This window comes from Rhinoraja longicauda, chromosome 9 (genome assembly GCF_053455715.1).
Source record: "Rhinoraja longicauda isolate Sanriku21f chromosome 9, sRhiLon1.1, whole genome shotgun sequence".
NCBI lineage: Eukaryota > Metazoa > Chordata > Chondrichthyes > Rajiformes > Arhynchobatidae > Rhinoraja > Rhinoraja longicauda.
In genome coordinates, this window is record NC_135961.1 from 18,705,959 (window position 1) to 18,724,535 (window position 18,577).

The 18,577-nt window shown below is 45.2% G+C and overlaps 1 protein-coding gene across 1 annotated transcript in view; it reads left to right on the forward strand.

Annotated features, from left to right (window-relative positions):
• Nucleotides 1-647: 647 nt before the first annotated feature.
• Nucleotides 648-18,577, forward strand: part of kctd3 (potassium channel tetramerization domain containing 3) — a 48,103-nt gene continuing 30,173 nt past the window's right edge. Inside the window, exons 1-6 of the mRNA XM_078404906.1 lie at nucleotides 648-959; nucleotides 8,538-8,591; nucleotides 12,914-12,959; nucleotides 14,873-14,946; nucleotides 16,873-16,931; nucleotides 17,476-17,556. Coding sequence (XP_078261032.1) covers nucleotides 883-959; nucleotides 8,538-8,591; nucleotides 12,914-12,959; nucleotides 14,873-14,946; nucleotides 16,873-16,931; nucleotides 17,476-17,556 — 391 coding nt within the window. The 5' untranslated portion in view covers nucleotides 648-882. The remainder of the gene's footprint in view (nucleotides 960-8,537; nucleotides 8,592-12,913; nucleotides 12,960-14,872; nucleotides 14,947-16,872; nucleotides 16,932-17,475; nucleotides 17,557-18,577) is intronic.

Sequence of the window (18,577 nt, forward strand, 5' to 3'; positions counted from 1 at the left end):
GGAGGAGGGAGGAGGAGGGAGGAGGAGGAAGAGAGGAGGAGGGAGGAGGAGGAAGAGAGGGGCGGAGGGAGGAGGAAGAGAGGAGGGGAGGAAGAAGAGAGGAGGGAGGAGGAAGAGAGGAGGAGGGAGGAGGAGGAAGAGAGGGGGCGGAGGGAGGAGGAAGAAGAGTGGAGGAAGAGAGGAGGAGGGATAGAGGAGGTGGAAGAGAGTAGTAGGAGGAAGAGAGGAGGAGGAAGAGAGGAGGCGGAGGAAGAAGAAAGGAGGAAGAAGAGAGGAGGAGGGAGAGAGGAGGGGGAGGAGGAAGAGAGGAGGAGGGAGAGGAGGAACAGAAGAGGGGAGGAAGAGAGGAGGAGGAAGCGAGGAGGAGGAAGAGAGGAGGTGGAAGAAGAGAGGAGGAGGAGGAAGAGAGGAGGAGGAGGAAGAGAGGAGGAGGAGGAAGAGAGGAGGAGGGAGAGGAGGAGGAGGAAGAGAGGAGGAGGGAGAGGAGGAGGAGGAAGAGAGGAGGAGGGAGAGGAGGAGGAGGAAGAGAGGAGGAGGGAGAGGAGGAGGAGGAAGAGAGGAGGAGGGAGAGGTGGAGGAGGAACAGAAGCGGAGGAGGAGGAAGAGAGGAGGAGGTTGGGCTGACGCACGGTGCGCTGTGACGAGCGGCCGCTGGGGGCGGGGCGGAGCGGAGCGGGGCGACGCCTGGAGCTGGAGCTGGAGCCGGGGCCCAGGCCCGGGCCTCTACTGCCGCATCTACCGCTGCTGCCGCCGCTGCCGCCGCCGCCGCCGCGGGGACCATGATGTGGAGCAGAAACTGGGCATCGACGGCGTGAACCTGGGCAGGACAGGACAGGACAGGACAGGGCTGGGCTCGGCTCGGCCGGGCAGTCTGTGACCACAATGGCAGCGAACTGCAGCAACTTCGCGGCGGCGGCGGCGGCCGGAGAGATCATCCAGCTCAATGTGGGCGGCACCAGGTGAGGAGGATGGACGCCAAACGCTGGAGGAACTCGTCTCAGCGCGGCTGCGGGCGGGCGGGCGGCTGCGGGCGGGCGGGCGGCTGCGGGCGGGCGGGCGGCTGCGGGCGGGCGGGCGGCTGCGGGCGGGCGGGCGGGCGGCATCTCCGGGGAGAAGGAATGGGTGACGTTTCTCTTCGAGACCCTTCTTCAGCTCTGGCTCGGTCTGGTCTGGTCTGGTTCAGTATGATCTGGTCTGTGTCTGGTCTGGTCTGGTCCGGTCCAGTCTGGTCTGGTCCGGTTCAGTATGGTCTGGCCCGGTCTGGTCTGGTTCAGTATGGTCTGGTCTGGCCCAGCCTGGCCTGACCTAGTCTGGTTCAGTATGGTCTGGTCTGGCCTGGTTCGGTCTGGTCTGGCCTGGTTCAGTCTGGTCTGGTCTGGTTCAGTCTGGTCTGGTTCAGTCTGGTCTGGTCTGGTCTGGTTCAGTCTGGTCTGGTCTTGTTCAGTCTGGTCTAGTCTGGTTCAGTCTGGTCTGGTCTGGTTCTGTCTGGTTTAGTCTGGTCTGGTCTAGTTCAGTATGGTCTGGTCTGGTTCAGTATGGTCTGGTCTGGTTCAGTATGATCTGGTTCAGTATGGTCTGGTCCGGTTCAGTATGGTCTGGTCCGGTTCAGTATGCTCTGGTCTGGCCCGGTCTGGTCTGGTTCATTATGGTCTGGTCTAGTTCAGTATGGTCTGGTCTGGTCTGGCCCAGCCTGGTCTGGGCCGGCCCTACCCGGCCTGGCCTAGTCTGGTTCAGTCTGGTCTGGCTTGGTTCAGTCTGGTTTGGCCTAGTTCAGTCTGGTCTGGTCTGGTTCAGTATGGTCTGGTCTGGCACCAGGCGAATGCAGCAGAGCGGCCCGGGTCTGTGGCGTTGCTGGGCTGAGGTTTAGCTGGAGTTCGGCCTGGGGATCTGCAACCACATGGATGGGACTCCCTGACTGATCCTCTCTGACCTCCAATCTTATTACCTTTCCTTTATTTCTGTGTCTCCCTTGCCCCTGACTCTCAGAAGGGTCTTGACCCGAAATGTCACCCATTCCTTCTCTCCAAAGATGCTGCCTGTCCCACTGAGTTGCTCCAGCACTGTGTGTCTATCTCTTGTTTATCTTGTTTAATGCTTGGATCTCCCGAGGGAGCTCAACAAATCATATATCAGCTGTGGCATAGTTCTTGGCATCCCCCTCCCTGCCTCTGACACATCACACCTACAGGGACAATTTTCCCCCAAGATTAGGCTGGTTTAAGGAGGGGCTGCTGTATCAGGGTTGGTCTCTATCCAGAGACTCTGCTCTCTCGGGAGGGTATGCAAAGTACAATTTAACTGAGCAGTAAAGAAACTGCTGGAGTAACTCAACAGGTTGAGCAGCATCTTTGGAGCAGGAGCAGGAATTGCCACTTTTCCACTCAGCATTGACAATTCTGCCTTTCCACTCAGCATTTTCTTTTGCTCCAGATTCCATCACATGCAGTCTCTTCTGTGTACAATTTCATGAAATTGTTTTGAAAACAATGAAGATATTTCCTGGTCACTATCCCTCAGCTAACATTACAGAAACAGATCATTGGGGCATCAACATCTGGCTTGTTGTACACAAATTTCTTAAAGTTACAGCATTAAAGTGGCTGTGAAGTGCTTTGACATATTCTGAAAGGTGTGGCGCGTCGAAAAAGCCCGAAATAAAGGCGAGGAGCCGGGTATTTCGGGAGTGATGTGTTTATTACGTTCTCTAGACCAGTCGAGTCTGCCAGAGCCCGATCGCGCCTAAAACCCCGTCCTTTATACCCGTAGCTAAGGGCCGCCCCCGGACCGGTCCATTCCCGTGCCGAGGGGTCAGTAGTGGTATGGCCCGACCCTTGGGAACTGCCACAAGACCCCCCCACACCCCAGAACCTGGGAAAAACCCACTGGCGGTCGCACATCCCGACCGGACCGCGTACGAAAATCGGCCGACAGAGGGGCCGGCGGAGGCACAGTTGGAGGGACAGGTGGTGGGACAAGTGGAGGGACCCGCAAATGGGGCGACATCGCGGCTGAGGCTGTGCAACCCGCACCGGTTGGTCGATGTCCAAGTGCGCCGGCTTTAAGCGCTCAATTGACATGGCCTCCGGCCGGCCCCCCATGTCCAAGACAAAGGTTGTCTGTCCGTGCTGCAGCACCCGTGCTCTAGCACCCGGTGCCCTCATATGGCCTCTGGAGTGGCGTCCGGTGGGCGTCACGGCGCAGGAACACATAGGCACAGTCCCGGAGGGCCGATGGCACGTGCGGGCGGAATGTCCCATGGTGGGACGTCAGCACGGGTGCGAGCTTGCCAACTCGCTCGCAAAAGCACTGTAGGGCAGACGAGGGTGGTTCCTCCCGCCCCGGCGACGAGGGCACGAACTCCCCGGACACCGTGAGCGGCGACCCGTACACGAGCTCCGCTGAAGGTGAGGCCGGGTCCTCCTTAGGCGCAGTCCGGATGCCCAGCAAGACCCATGGTCGTGCGTCCATCCAGTCCGGGTCGGAGAGTCGCGCCTTCAGCGCTGCCTTCAGCTGCCGGTGGAACCTCTCCACCAGGCCGTTTGCCTGCGGGTGATAGGCCGTGGTGTGGTGCAGCCGCACACCCAATACGTGAGCCATGGCCGCCCACAGCTCAGAGGTGAACTGTGGGCCCCGGTCCGACGAGATGACCACCGGCACCCCAAAGCGAGCAATCCAGTGCGTGGCTAACGCACGAGCGCATGTAGCTGTGGAAGTGCCAGCGGTATGGCCTCCGGCCACCGTGTGAAGCGGTCCACCACCTTGAGGAGGTATGTGATGCCCCGGGACGGCGAGAGAGGGCCCACAATGTCCACGTGCAGGTGGTCGAAACGCCGGTGGGGTAGACCGATCTCTTGGAGTGGCGCCCGGACGTGGCGTTGGATCTTCGCCATCTGGCACGGAATGCAGGTGTGGGCCCAGTGGCCAACCTGCTTGCACAGACCGTGCCACATGAACCGCGCAGCTACAAGTGCCGTCGTCGCCCGGATGGATGTGTGAGCCAGCCCGTGGACCACGTCGAAATCCCTCCGGCGCCACGCGGCAGGGAAGATGGGGCGCGGCTGACCAGACGACACATCGCACAGTATCGTCGCTCCTCCGGGGCCGAGGGGGACATCCTCAAGGCGGAGGCCAGAGGTAGGCGGGCATTCCCCCCGTCCGTTAGCTGGGGCTCCGCCAGGGCAGAATAATCAATGCCGGGCGCCACTTCGAAAACGGCATCGACGGCGGGGCGAGACAACGCGTCGGCCACCTGTTTTTCCCTACCCTTGACGAAGCGAATGGAGGTGGTGTACTCTGAAATATATGCAAATTGGCGCTGCTGTCGGGCGGACCACGGGTCGGAAACCTTTGCCAAGGCGAACGTGAGTGGCTTGTGGTGCGTGTACGCGGTGAACGGGCGGCCCTCCAGGAAATAGCGAAAATGGCGCACTGCCAGGTACAGAGCTAGGAGCTCGCGGTCAAATGCGCTGCATTTCCTTTAGGCGTTGTTGAGGTGCCGGCTGAAGAAGGCCAGGGGGCGCCAACCCCCGTCCGTCAGTTGCTCCAGCACGGCACCATTCGCCGACTCTGAGGCATCCACCGTAAGGGCTGTCGGGGCATCCTCCCGTGGGTGAACCAGCAGCACAGCCCGAGCCAGGGCCTCCTTCGCGCCGTCAAAGGCTGTTACCGCCTCATCGGTCCACACTCGGCCTTACGCCTACCCGCCAGCAGTGGCCCACCATGCCGCCGAACTCCTGCAGGCTTCGCACAGAGGATGGACGGGGAAACCGGCGGATGGCGTCGACTTTGTCCGGCAGGGGAACCGCGCCTTGCGAAGTCACATGGTGGCCGAGAAAGTCAATCGTGGTCACAAATTGTGGCGCGTCGCTAAAGCCCGAAATAAAGGGGAGGAGCCGGGTATTTCGGGAGCGATGTGTTTATTAAGTTCTCTAGACCAGTCGAGTCTGCCACAGCCCGATCGCGCCTAAAACCCCGTCCTTTATACCCGTAGCTAAGGGCCGCCCCCCTGGACCGGTCATTCCTGTGCCGAGGGGTCGGTAGTGGTATGGCCCGATCCTTGGGAGCCGCCACAAAGGCATATTAAAAATATAAATTGTGGATTGGATCTTGAGTCTATTCCAACATTAGATTATAGCTGGCCTTTGGTCTTGTTCGATTGGTTCACCATATCCTTTAATTCCATTGAGTCCAAAAGGAGCATCATTGGTTTGGAGAGCAAAATGTTGACAGTCAGGATTGTAGAAATATTAAATTGAAGGGATTTGAATGATTGCAATAAACCAAACTAAATTCTTTGGAGAGATAAAAAAGCCTTTTGGAAGAGAAGTCGATTCATGTTAGTGAAGTTTCAGCCAAGCATTTATATGGTGTAACTTATCTTTTTCTATGAGGGTATCTTTCTACATCTATCATTGATTGCTGTAACTAAAAGAAGCAGTGAACTGATGAAGAAAAAACATCAAAAGCTGTCACTGATGGAGTGTGTTAATTTTCAGTGTTGTGCTGGTATCTAAATAGGATACCTTATAAGTGAGGACAAAAGTCTATAAATATGGTTGACAGTAAACCAGGGAAAAACAATTGTAATCCACTTTGTTTATTGTTATAATTGGTTGATCCCTCAAGGCACCTGTCACATGTTGGAGCCTTGTTTGATGTATGCCAATCTTGTTTGAGGATATAAGCAAATGTGAATCCTTGTATTATGTAAAATATTTCTGGGCTACAGAATTGTCTAAAGTGGTTGGCATATAACAGATTATTGCCATGACTACAATTTATCAAAAAATTACCAAGATACATATGGGAAGAGTGTTTTAATGAGATGTGTCTGAGCATTGATAATCATATATTGAGTTGTTTTGTGCAATGGTTGAGGCAGGATGATTTGCCAGTGGGTAAAGCTGTTGTAAATTGGTCACTAATTACCATCTTGTTTGTAACCTAGATATGGTTGGTGTGCAAAAAGGGCAGCACACTGGTGCAGCAGTAGATTTGCTGGCTTGCAATGCCAGAGACCCGGGTTTGATGCTGTTTGTACATTCTCTTTGTGACTGCATGGGTTTTCTCTGGGTGCACTGCTATGCTTCCACATTCTAAACACGTGCAGGTTTGTAGGTTAATTGGCTTCTGTAAATTGTCCCTGGTGTAGAGGATAGAACTAGTGTACACAGGTATGTGAATTTTCCGCGTTTCCACGGATTTCCGCGTTTTTAAAATACCTTTTCCCCGCTTTTTGCATGATTTCCGCGTTTTTCACTTTGCCAAATAAATGGAGAAATCGGATTGAAAAAAAGAAAGGAAAAAAACCGATGTATAGACTTGTAATGAACACTAGGGTTCCGCAAGAAATCCGCCACCCTGGAAGTCTCCCCGAAAATGTGGCACCTAGGCTGGGCAAGGCAGCCAATCTCAACCTCATCGGGACTGCCACGGCCGATCGGTGGTTTGAATTTGCAACTTGTGGCCGAGCCCAGCTGGAGCCAGCAAATTTATCCCCATAACCGACTTCGCCTGCTGAATAAACCAGCAAAGCTCTGGGACCAAGAGTGCCAGAAAATCAGAGGTGGAACTGTAATGAGTAAATACTAAATTTAAGTGCAAGATTATATAACTAAATTAATTAAGACAGGGTTAAAATATAAAACACAGCACAAAAGCCAATTACCACCTTTTTGGGCTGATTATCAATTAATGTGCAAATTTATTTGTTATTAGTGTACAGTGACAAATTCACATTATTTTGTAATGTCTGTTTTTACTTTGAAATGCACTAAAAGAGGCTTCAAACTGGTAATTTTGTGTGTACATTTTCAAAATGTTTCCAATTTTTTGACCCCGGCTCATTTCCTCTTTTTTTTTTAACCTCACTCGCATGCCTGTGTACAGATGATCGTGGTTGTTGTGGACTTGTTGGGCTATAGTGCCTGCTTTCGTGCTGAACTGAACTAAAGTAAGGGAAATGTTATTGAAGCAGCAGAGAGTGTATTTGGAAAAATCTTGCCTATTTGCGATATTACTCAGGCACATTTGGTCAGATGTAGAAAGAATTATACTTGCTTCCCTGCTTTGACCTAAAAGTGTTTGGTGGTGTAGGAAGGTGCAGGTGCTGGTTATACCGAAGATAGACACAAAATGCTGTAGTAACTCAGGCAACATCCCTGGAGAGAAGGAATGGGTGATGTTTCTGATCGAGACCCTTCTTCAGTGCTTGGTGGTTCTGGACTCTTCAAATTGGAAGAGTTCCAATCAGACGCAAGGTTCCCTCACATTGAATATAACCAAAAAAATATTGCTTTTCATGGAAAATTTCCGAAAACAATTTAATCATTGTCATTACAACAGCTGCATGATTAATATAATGCAGGCTTGATCAACTGAAAGCAACCAGTCTACATGGTTGTGGATTGAGAAATAGATCTGACCCAAGTAGAATGAACTGTATTGTGGTACAAGTTATTGCATAATGTGCTGGCATTATTGGAGAAGCTTGAAGTAGTAATTACTGGGAGCTCCTTGCATAAATTCTGCTCATTTATTGTAATGTTCAAAAGTATTTTTTGATACTTTTAAAAATTAAACATTCTAAATCCATGGGATGTCACTGCGCTAACTTGTTTCAAAATACCTACATTGCCAAATTATAATACATCTTAATTGTTAGAAATAATCTTTTGTTAAATGGACACTAATTGTTCAAGGAACAGTGAGTTCTCACAGCATTGCTGTAACACTATCATGCAGCCAGTTGACAGCTTATTTCTTCCTTAAAAAAATGGTGTTGCTGAACATTAATTAATGAGGTAACGTTTCATAGATGTACGAATGATGAAATTTCAATGTGTAGTCTCCATAGCGGAGATAACTCGCCAAGAAGTCTGATTTTTTTTTCCCAACGCATTGAATACTGCATTTTAGTAATCAGGGAAACAGGCCCTTAGGCCTGAGTCCGCACCGACCAACAATCCACGCAAACTGACAGTATCCTACACAGATTAGGGATACTTTACCCATATTAACCTACAAACCTGTATGTCTTTGGAGTATGGGAGGAAACCGAAGATCTCAGAGGAAACCCATGCAGTCATGGCGAGAACGTACAAACTCCGTACGGACAGTACCCGCAGTCAGGATCAAACCTGGGTCTCCGGTGCTGCAAGCGCTGTAAGGCAGTAACTCTACCGCTGCGCCACTGTGGAACCCACACTGACAGGGTGAAAGTACAAACTCCGTACAGACAGCACCTGTAGTCTGGATCGAACCCGGGTCTCTGGTGCTGTAAGGCAGCAGCTCTACTGCTGCGCCACCGTGCCACCCTCTAGAGTCTTTCTCACTAAATTTCTTCTATTTAAGGAGCGAGACAAAATTATGACCACAAGACAGCTCCAGATTTATATTTGTCTGATAGAAATGTTAATTTTTCTAAAATCTGTGCACTTTGTTATGGGGAATCCAAAAAGCCATTGGCTGTGTTGTTATAATTTCATATCTGAACTTTTGGAGCGATAAAAAAATTTAACCTGCTTTTGTGGTTGTAGGTTCAGTACTTCCAGGCAAACACTAATGTGGATTCCAGACTCCTTTTTCTCCAGGTAAGAGTGAAACTTAAAATACTGATTTTAATGCACGTAGAATATCCTTGTAATTTGAAATGGCATTCCTCAAAACTGTTTAGATTTGTTTATTTATTTTCACGTGTACCGAGGTACAGTAAAAAGCTTTTGTTGCATGCTATCCAATCAGCGGAAAGATAATACATGATTACAATCGAGCCATTTACAGTGTGTAGATACATGATAAAGGAATAACGTTTAGTGCAAGGTAAAGCCAGCAAACTCCGAACAAGGATAGTCCGAGGATCACCAATGAGATCGATGGTAGTTCAGAAGTGCTATCTGGTTATGGTAGGTTGATTCAGTTGCCTTGTGGAACCTCCTTGACTCACCCAGTGACTTCAGAATTGACCATCCAGAACTGTCGGCATTTGCATATTATAAGTCCTCCATTAAATTGGATGGAATCATAAGATCTCCATAGAGTTGCTCAAATCCTGTTTCTGAAATTTTATTTATAGGTACCCTGAATGTTTACCTAATTATGTAATGTGAACCACATGAGTATTTATTTATTTTGTTCTGTTTATTCTCTGAGAAGCTATATATAGTCCAGAAAGCAACTCCCAAATGTGCAATAATAATGGACCTCCCCCCTCCAATATTTTAACATGTTTAAATATAAGATGTGCCCTTTTGTGTATTTCTAATTTTTGTTTTGTTAAATTCTGATGATGGCACTCCCTCATTGCTACCTTGGTGGGAATTCATAATCTTGACCCTGTGACAATGAAGGGATGATGTATGTTTCCGAATAAGAATGGTGCATAACCTGATGGGAACATAGATGTTGTGCTATATTCGTGCAAGTCTTGCTTTTCTGGCTATTGGGAATGATGTGATTAGGGGGTTAGTTGCTACCAAATAAACCTTTAATAAATGCTCTATGTAGCAAAGTTAAATAATGGCACAAAGGAAGGGTTTAAGTGGTGCTGAGGATGCCAAACTGACATTTTAATCCTTAACCTCTTTCAGCTGGTAACATCTTCTGCACCATTCAATCATTTTTGATTTCTTCCCTACCACAAACATTCCTTTTGCTCTCTCCACACTCCTCTTTCTGCAGCTTAAATATTTAGATTCAAATTTGGGTAGCGTTTATTGTCATGTACACCAGGGTACAAAGGAACTCCTTGTTCTCATGAAGTTCAATAAACGGAACACAGGAATGAGAGATACAACAATAAATATAGCTACAATACAATACAATACCATATATCATTATTGTCATTGTACAGGGGTACAACGAGATTGGGAATGCGCCTTCCATACGATGCAATAAATTAATTAGCTAATGTATAAATTTAGATAACGCAGTGAAACAAATTTAGAAACAGTTTTAAAACAGAATAAAGTGCAAGTAGGTCTGTGCCGGTTCACTGTGCGATGTGACCATCCGGCTCAGCAGGAACCGGTTCATAGCAGCTATGGCCCTGGGGATGAAGCTGCTCCTGAGTCTGGAGGTGCGGGCGTAGAAGGCTTTGTAGAGTCTGCCCGATGGTAGAATTTCGAACAGACTATTGCAGGGGTGTGAGGAATCTGTGAATGCTGGTGGCTTTTCTGAGGCATCGTGTGTTGTAGATGCCCTCCAAGGCTGGTAGCTGTGTTCCGATAGTCTTCTGAGCTGTATGGACTACCCGCTGAAGAGCTCTCCTCTCTGCCTCCGTGCAGCTGAGATACCACACAGGGATGCCATGTGTTAGGATGCTCTCTATGGTGCAGCGGTAGAAGGTCGTCAGCAGCTGTTGGGGCAGACCAGACTTTTTCAGTATTCTCAGATAGAACAGTCGTTGCTGCGCCTTCTTGACCAGCGCAGCAGTGTTAGTGGACCATGTGAGGTCCTGCGAAATGTGAGTGCCCAGAAACGTGAAGCTGGACACTCTCTCCACACTGTCCCCATTGTGTGATCTACGGAAGTTAATGATCAGCTCCTTGGTCTTGGAGGTGTTTAGGGTTATCTGAGCACCAGTCCCCCAGGTTCTGCAACTCCGCTCTGTAGTTTGTTTCATCACCGTTGGTGATCAGCCCGATCACCGTTGTGTCGTCTGCAAACTTGACAATGGTGTTGGTGTCGAATGCAGGAACACAGTCGTGTGTGAATAGGGAGTAGAGCATGGGGCTCAAAACACAGCCCTGTGGTGTGCCGGTACTCAGGGTGATAGTGGAGGACAGGTGCGGGCCCATTCTCACTGCCTGTGGTCGCTCCATCAAGAAGTCCAGGATCCTGTCGCATAACGACGAGCTGTGGCCTAGCTGGTGGAGTTTGGTGATGAGCTTGGTGGGGATGACCGTGTTGAAGGCAGAGCTATAGTCAATGAATAGCATCCTCACGTACGTGCCCTGTCTCTCCAGGTGAGTCAGGACAGTGTGAAGAGCCAGAGAGATGGCATCCTCTGTGGATCTGTTTGCCCTGTATGCAAATTGATGCGAGTCTAGTGAGGCAGGGATGCTGGATTTGATGTGTGAGAGGACCAGCCTTTCAAAGCACTTCATGACTATAGGAGTTAGGGCAACCGGACAGTAGTCGTTCAGGTTGGTGATTTTTGCTTTTTTCGGCACCGGCACTATGATAGCTGACTTCAGGCACTTGGGGACCATAGCCAGAGATAACGACAGGTTAAAGATCCTGGTGAATACCTCAGCCAACTGTTCAGCACAGTCCCCAAGTACCCTTCCTTGAACTCCATCCGAGCCTGCAGCCTTGCGTGGGTTGACCCTTCGCAGAGCGCGTTGTACATCCTGTGTGCTCAATGTTAAGACCTGTCCCTCCGCCTTGGCTGGGGTTCTTCCACTCATGGTGGTGTTGCCAGTTTCGAAGCGGGCAAATAAGTTGTTAAGCTCGTTGGTTAGTGTGACATCGCTGTGGGGGCAGGCAGGGCTGCTCTTGCAGTCAGTGATGTCCCTGACACCCTGCCACAACAACCAGAATGTGCAAAAAATGTAGTGCAATCTGAAACAGTGCAAAAAATACAATAACAGTCTAACCCAGACATGTCCAAAGTCAGGTCCGGGAGCCAATCGTAGCCCGAGGTCAGATTTTATACGGCCCGCAGCTACCGTCTTAAAATGTATTATTTATGGCTCGCCAGCGCTGTCTTAACAGAATGAATAAATCATGCAGGTTCAAAATGAAATTCCTCTTTTCACATCATGGTGGCAGCACCACTCTGTAACTCTGTCTGGCAGTGTGAACCATGCTGTCTGTGACCCCTTGCTGCCAATTTCTGCCATGGCTACTGTAAATAAAAAGAGGAAAGTTTGTACTGACGGCAGCCGCTTCCAGGAAAGATGGAAATTGCAGTATTTTTTCACTGAAAACCGAAACAATTGTGTTTGCCTAATTTGTCAAGAGACTGTTGCCATATTTAAGGAATTCAATGTAAAGAGGCACTACGAAACAAAACATGCGAATGCATACGACAGGCTAACAGGAAGCGATCGTGCTGAAAAAGTAAATCAACTCCATGCTGCCTTGGCATCACAACAGCGGTTCTTCTCGAGGGCCCTTGAGTCAAATGAAAACATCACCAAAGCAAGCTACGAAGTGGCCACGTTAATCGCTAAACATGGCAAACTGTTTACAGAGGGTGAGTTTATTAAAGACTGTGTCATGCAAATAGTGGAGAACATTTGTCCCGAGAAGAAGCAAGAATTTGCTAATGTTTGCTTGGCTCGTAACACTGGCACGGAGAATTGAAGACATATCATCAGAAAATGCTGAGCTTGTTCGGCTCCACATATTTGTGTGAGCAGACATTTTCAATTATGAACTTCAACAAGAACTGCTTCAGGTCAAGACTCGGTGACTCCCACCTGCGTGATATTTTACGCATCTCAACCACTGCTTTCAAACCAGACCTGGCCTACATACTGAAGTCAAGATCTCAGTATCACCCTTCTCATTAATGTCAGTACCCGTTTCTTGGCCATCTGAAATGAATAAATTCTAGTTTCTGAGTATTTTGTGTCATTGCAAATAAAATAGTTATATATCTGGATTTGTATGTAACTTTTATTGTTCAAAAAGTCTCGAGAGGGGCCATTGGCCCTTGGGTATTTTCACATTATCAAATCTGGCCCTCTTTGAAAAAAGTTTGGACACCACTGGTCTAACCAAATAGAGTAGAGTTAAGATAAGAGTATGTGGCAGCACCTGTAGTTGGCAGGATATTGAGTTGAATCCTCTGAAGGACAGGTCATACATAGTATGTGCATGTATATTATTCAGAATTATTTAAGTTTCTTCTTAACTTTAAAATAGCTCTTCAAACTAATTCTCTTGTTAACTGTTTTTATTGCAGCTTGCTGAGTGGGAGAATCTCAACACTACGGGATGAAACTGGAGCAGTAAGCTGATATTTCTTTAGTTTTTTTATAGTTTGGAAAGCAGAATTTGGTTGTTACCTGGATTTCTTACTAGAATCAGTTATAATTACTAGAATTTCTTACTATAATCACTATAAAAAGGATAAATTTCTATTTTGCAACAATTCAAAAATCGCACAAAACCATAGGTTTTACTATGCTGCCTGGCTAGGGAGTTTGTTTTTACAAGTATTAATTATTCATGTAAGTGGTACAATGGATCCAAGCTATTGTTTCTCCACCTAGTGTCTATTTTTCAACTGTGGCAGTGTGGATATCCAACCTTTTCCTACTATTTGAGGAGCAACTATTTCCCGATAGTTCTTTTGTTGGTGTCTTGACATCATCAGGTCGCAAAAGATGAAATGGAAACATATTTCCTATAATGCTTTTGATGCCTACAGTGTCCGCTCTTTGGTGATAATCACCAGTGCAAAAGAATGGAATAGTAAGATAGTTAAGCTCTGCTCACTCCTCCACAGAAGCATTCCCATTTCTTGACAATAAAGCTCAAGTTATTCGTCTGCTTTGGATGACTCACATGACTGATCCCGAACATCAGAGTAGGAAAATAACTGCAGATGCTGGTACAAATAGAAGGTATCACAAATATGTTGGAGTAACTCAGTGGGTCTGGCAGCATCTCAGGAGAGAAGGAATGGGTGATGTTTCGGGTCGAGACCCTTCTTCAGACTGATCCTTCCTAATGGAACGTCCTTTAATTCTGAGGATATGACCGCTAGTCCTAGACTCTCCCTCTAGTGGAAACATCCTCTGCACATCCAATACACATCTGTATATTTCTTGTGATCTTCAAAACTAAATTTGCTTATACAAAGCTGGGGAGAAAGTGTTTCCATTGCTTCACTGCCATTGAAATGATTACTGTATTGTACTCCAGCAGAATAGGGGTAAATATGTTTAATGTTTTATGTTTTACACAAAATTGCTGATTGCTTTTTTTAATTGAGTATATTAATGACACTGGATCCAATTTACTTCCTTATAGAAAGGATTACTTAACATTTCTATTCAAAATAGAAAAGCAAGAATTGCATTTATATGTCCCTTTAAGTTTTTCCTCAAGTCATCAGCTTGGTCAGCATCGTAAAGTAAAAAATGTGGCAGCTAATTTGCGCTAATATATAAATATCTGATGCTTGGATGAGTGCAGCTCCAACAATTCTAAGGAGGCTTAACACTATCCAGAAAAAAAGTAGCTAGCTAGAGTGGCACCCTTTCGACCACCCTTAACATTCATTCTCTTCCCCACCATTGCAGAGGGGCCATCTATGAAATGCAGCACTGTTACTTGCCCAACATACTCCAACAGCCCCTCCCAAACAAGGGATCTCGACCACCACAAGGGCATCAGGTGCTTGGGGCTCTGTTACTTGCATGTTTCTCACCAAATTGCACACCATCATGATTTGAAAAAATATTAGTGGTCCTTCATTGTCCCTGAGTCTAAATCCTAGAACACAGTAATTAACATCACTGCGCATATGCCTTCATCAAATGGACAGCAGCTGTTTGCTGGCCTTGCTACTGACCCCCCCCCCCCCCCCTCCCCGATACCAGGTAATGAATGAATTAAACACTGTTTTTCTTTCCTAAATATCAGCTGGGTGCTGAAAACTTGGATTATATTGAATCACTGCTAATGAATTGTCACATTACACAAGAATAATATTGTAATGGTTCGCTCCCGCCCCTTGTTTATTTTACAGAAATGCTTAAAAGTACTAACCAAATCTTTGCAACTCTATACTTTTTTAATATTATCCTGGCTTTTATGTGGTTATTATACAACATTATGGACATATTTATAAGAGCTCCACATTAAATATTTAAAAAAAAATCTTGCATTGTTATTAAAATGCTTTTCCCCATAGATATTTATTGATCGCGATCCCACTGCATTTGCACCAATTTTGAATTTTCTTAGAACAAAAGAGTTAGATTTAAGGTAAGGAATAATTTACTTTCACAAGATTTATATGGTACTTAAACCGTTCCAATAATAGAAATATGCTATACTATCAATTTATTTCTCTTTCCTTCAAAAACATACTTTTTGAAATGCCTCAGACTTGACACATTGAAATTTGTTATTTTGGGGAAGGATCTACATGTTTTGCCAGTTGGAATATATTCAGTACCCTGAATGTCGGCCTTATGCATTGTTCAAAAGCAAAACAGAGGAGATCTTGTTCTTTTGTACTGGGTCCCACAGAAAGTCTTAAGATAATTTAGAACATAAACTTTAGAAAACAGCTTGAGTTTTTACATTTTATTGTTGATTTGTATGAACTGCAAACTTCAGTCTTATGGATGTGAATCACTGTATTCCCACTCAATCTTGATTTTTTGTCTTCTAACGATCCTAATCCTAGTTTAGAATCATGAGTACAGTAGAACTCCAATAATCTGCAATCCAACTGTTAGGAAATTCTGATGGTCAGCATCTGGCTCCCCAAGTGATGGTTCCTGTGCTTTCCTGAGACTAACTGGAGCCCAGTTTCGGCACAACTTTGAAACCAATCAAGTTCACAGGAAAGTTTATCATGTTATGTAACTGCTATAAAAACGAATTAAAGGGAATTAGCTCAGGGAATTATGTCTGGCACCATCAAAGTCCCAAGTGTGCTAGATTATTAGAGTTTTTCTAAATTGTGGTTGTATACTTCATTCCTTTAAAAAAAAAAGTGACTGGATTTTTTAAAATGCATCTACATTTTCTATATGAGAATCCTTCATGTTACTTTGTAAAATCACATGTAAATTAGTTAGTTGCCAAATTTTGTGTTTTCTACTTATTGCAAAGACTACTCTTTACTTCTCCAAATATAAGAAACTTTATTAAGATTATTTTGATATATTGGATACAGCCAATTTGTATAACAGTATGATTGACAACATTCTATATTTGTTATTTGAACTCCTGTGTTTTTTATGCTTAGCTGCTTTGGAACACAATTGTGTCAGGCTACTTATTGTAAATGGCTTGATCCCTGACATTAAAATAAAAGCTTGAAATACTATTTTTTGTTTTGCCCAAATCCAGCGATTCAAAATCTTTAAGGAATAGTTAAACACAGAAATCTTACCACTCTATACATTTGGTTCACATTATTTACCTGAAATATAAACTCTAATAGCTGCTGCGCTTTGAATTAAATGCATGAGAGTTAACTCTTGATGAATTTTAGGGACTCCCAAGAATTCAGGCCATGCATTTTTCTGCTAGAGTGAAGGGCAAAACAAGTGAGAATAAGGAAGCTGAGGTGATGAGAGAAATTGAGGCACTGGTCAGAAAAAAAGTAGGGGGCATGGGACAAGCATAGGCAGGTGGTCGGAAGTAAATTTTTGGAGCAGTTTGGGGAACTGAGGAGCATACCAAAGGAGGAAATCAGGAAGGCAAAATGGGGCAGAAGATGGCTCTGGCAGATAATAGTAAGGGAAACCAAAAGAGATTTTATGTACATAAATGGAAAGAGGGTAACTCGAGAGAGAATATGGCTCCTCAGAAACGAAAGTGGTACTCTTGTACGCAAATCCTTTTGTTGCTATAGAGGCCAACATACTATTTGTGTTTTTTTAAACTGCTTGCCTCACCTACATGTTTTCTTTCAGTAACTGGCGCACGTCTCTTTATACATCAACATATCCTTGTCTAACACCACTTAGAGAATGTATCATTTTTGTTTTTCCTACCAAGATGGATAACTTTACAGTTAAACATATACTACGACATCGGCCATGTTTCTGTTCATAGAAATGTTTGAAAATGTCCTGAAGACACAATCATAGATGACAAGTTGATTTTGTTTTGTAACGTAATTTGAGATGCTGATTTAAAAATATTGACTCAGACATTTTCTTTATCCTACAGGGGAGTAAACATCAATGTTCTGAGACATGAAGCTGAATTTTATGGGATTACTCCTCTAGGTATGATGTATCATTGACATGTTATTGCAGTGTAAGAAAAAAAATGTTTTACAGGATGTGCAATTAGTTTTAAGTTAGTTATTACTTTCCAATTGCTCACATTAAAAGATAACTTTATTAATGGAATATCCCTACATACTGTTTGTTTGTTTGCATTTGATGTTACTGATTCAAGGTATGCATAGAGCCAGCCTTCAAGAGCAAGGACACTTTTTCAAATGATTTAATGATTGATTTCTTATTTGACAATGATATCAGACCATGTAGTTTTAGGAGGAACCGCCAGAGAATGGTTGGCAGAGCTGCTGTCTTGGCGTCAGAGACCCAGGTTCAATCCCGACCTCTGTGGAGTTTGCATGTTCTCCCTGTGACTGTGTGGGTTTCCTCCCACGTCCCAAAGACATGGGTTTATTTGATCCATCTACTATCTATTTTTGAAATTGAAGAGAGTGTCAGAGGATTCTGATTTGTTGGGAGAGTAATAACTATGTGGAAAGAGATAATGGAGCGATTTTTAAAATTTGTTTTTGTTATTCCCGATTAGTTCGCCGCCTGTTGCTGTGTGAAGAACTTGAACGATCGTCATGTGGTAGTGTTCTCTTCCATGGGTACCTGCCTCCTCCAGGTAATTTTGATTTGATTTTAAGATGTTAAGATTTTATTTGAAGTGTTTCCATATGTGACTATGGTATCACTAGTATACATATACTATATACATATACACATATACACATATATACATATATACATATACACACAGCCTTTCATAACGTATCCACGCTTCACTTCACATATATGTAGTGACTAACAGCCAATGTTTTTCATATTTCCGGATCATTTGTTCCTGTTGAATCTCCCCAAAAAATGTTTTGCAATTATCGAGAGAGAAAAGTCACATACCAATCAAACTAAAATCCCTACCTAGCATTCTTGTGAAACTAAATAGGTGAAAATATTTGAGAACAAAAACTCTAGTTTGCATGTTTTAAAAATACTGAATTCCATTCAGGATTAAATTTTAATTTGACGATGGCTTAGTTTTATAATTTTAAAGTTTCCGGTTATGTTCACACCCCAAGTGTGTGAAGGAGAGATATCGGAGGTCCTTCCTTTCCGCTGCTGTGAGACTGTACAACCAGCGCTATTCCCAGCAGACCAGTCAACAGTAACAGTAAAGGAAAAACACAGTAAATGATGACAATTATCCTTATCTTTATTTTTATTTATAATGAATGTCTCTTGCTATCCACTTTGCTGCTGTAACACTGCAAATTTCCCCAGTGTGGGACAAATAAAGGAATATATTATTATTATTATTATTATGTTTTCAAATCCTTCCACAATCTTATCATTCCCTCTGTATAATTCCTTCTAGTCCTGCAAGTCTAGATCTTTGAACTCCATCAGTCTTGTATCATTAATATCCATAGTTTAAATTGCTGCATCAGAGTTGCCTGTAACTTTAGCAGCTTTGGTTCATGGTTCTGGTAATTCTCTCCCTCAGCTTCACTATCTTTCCTGCTTTGACTGGAATTAGGTCATCCGTCTTTTCACAGCTATGGAAGGTTTTCTTCTGATTAAATGAAAATTTAATTTGTTGTTAGAAATAAACTATTTCTTACTGTGGTCATTAGGGGAAGGTGACC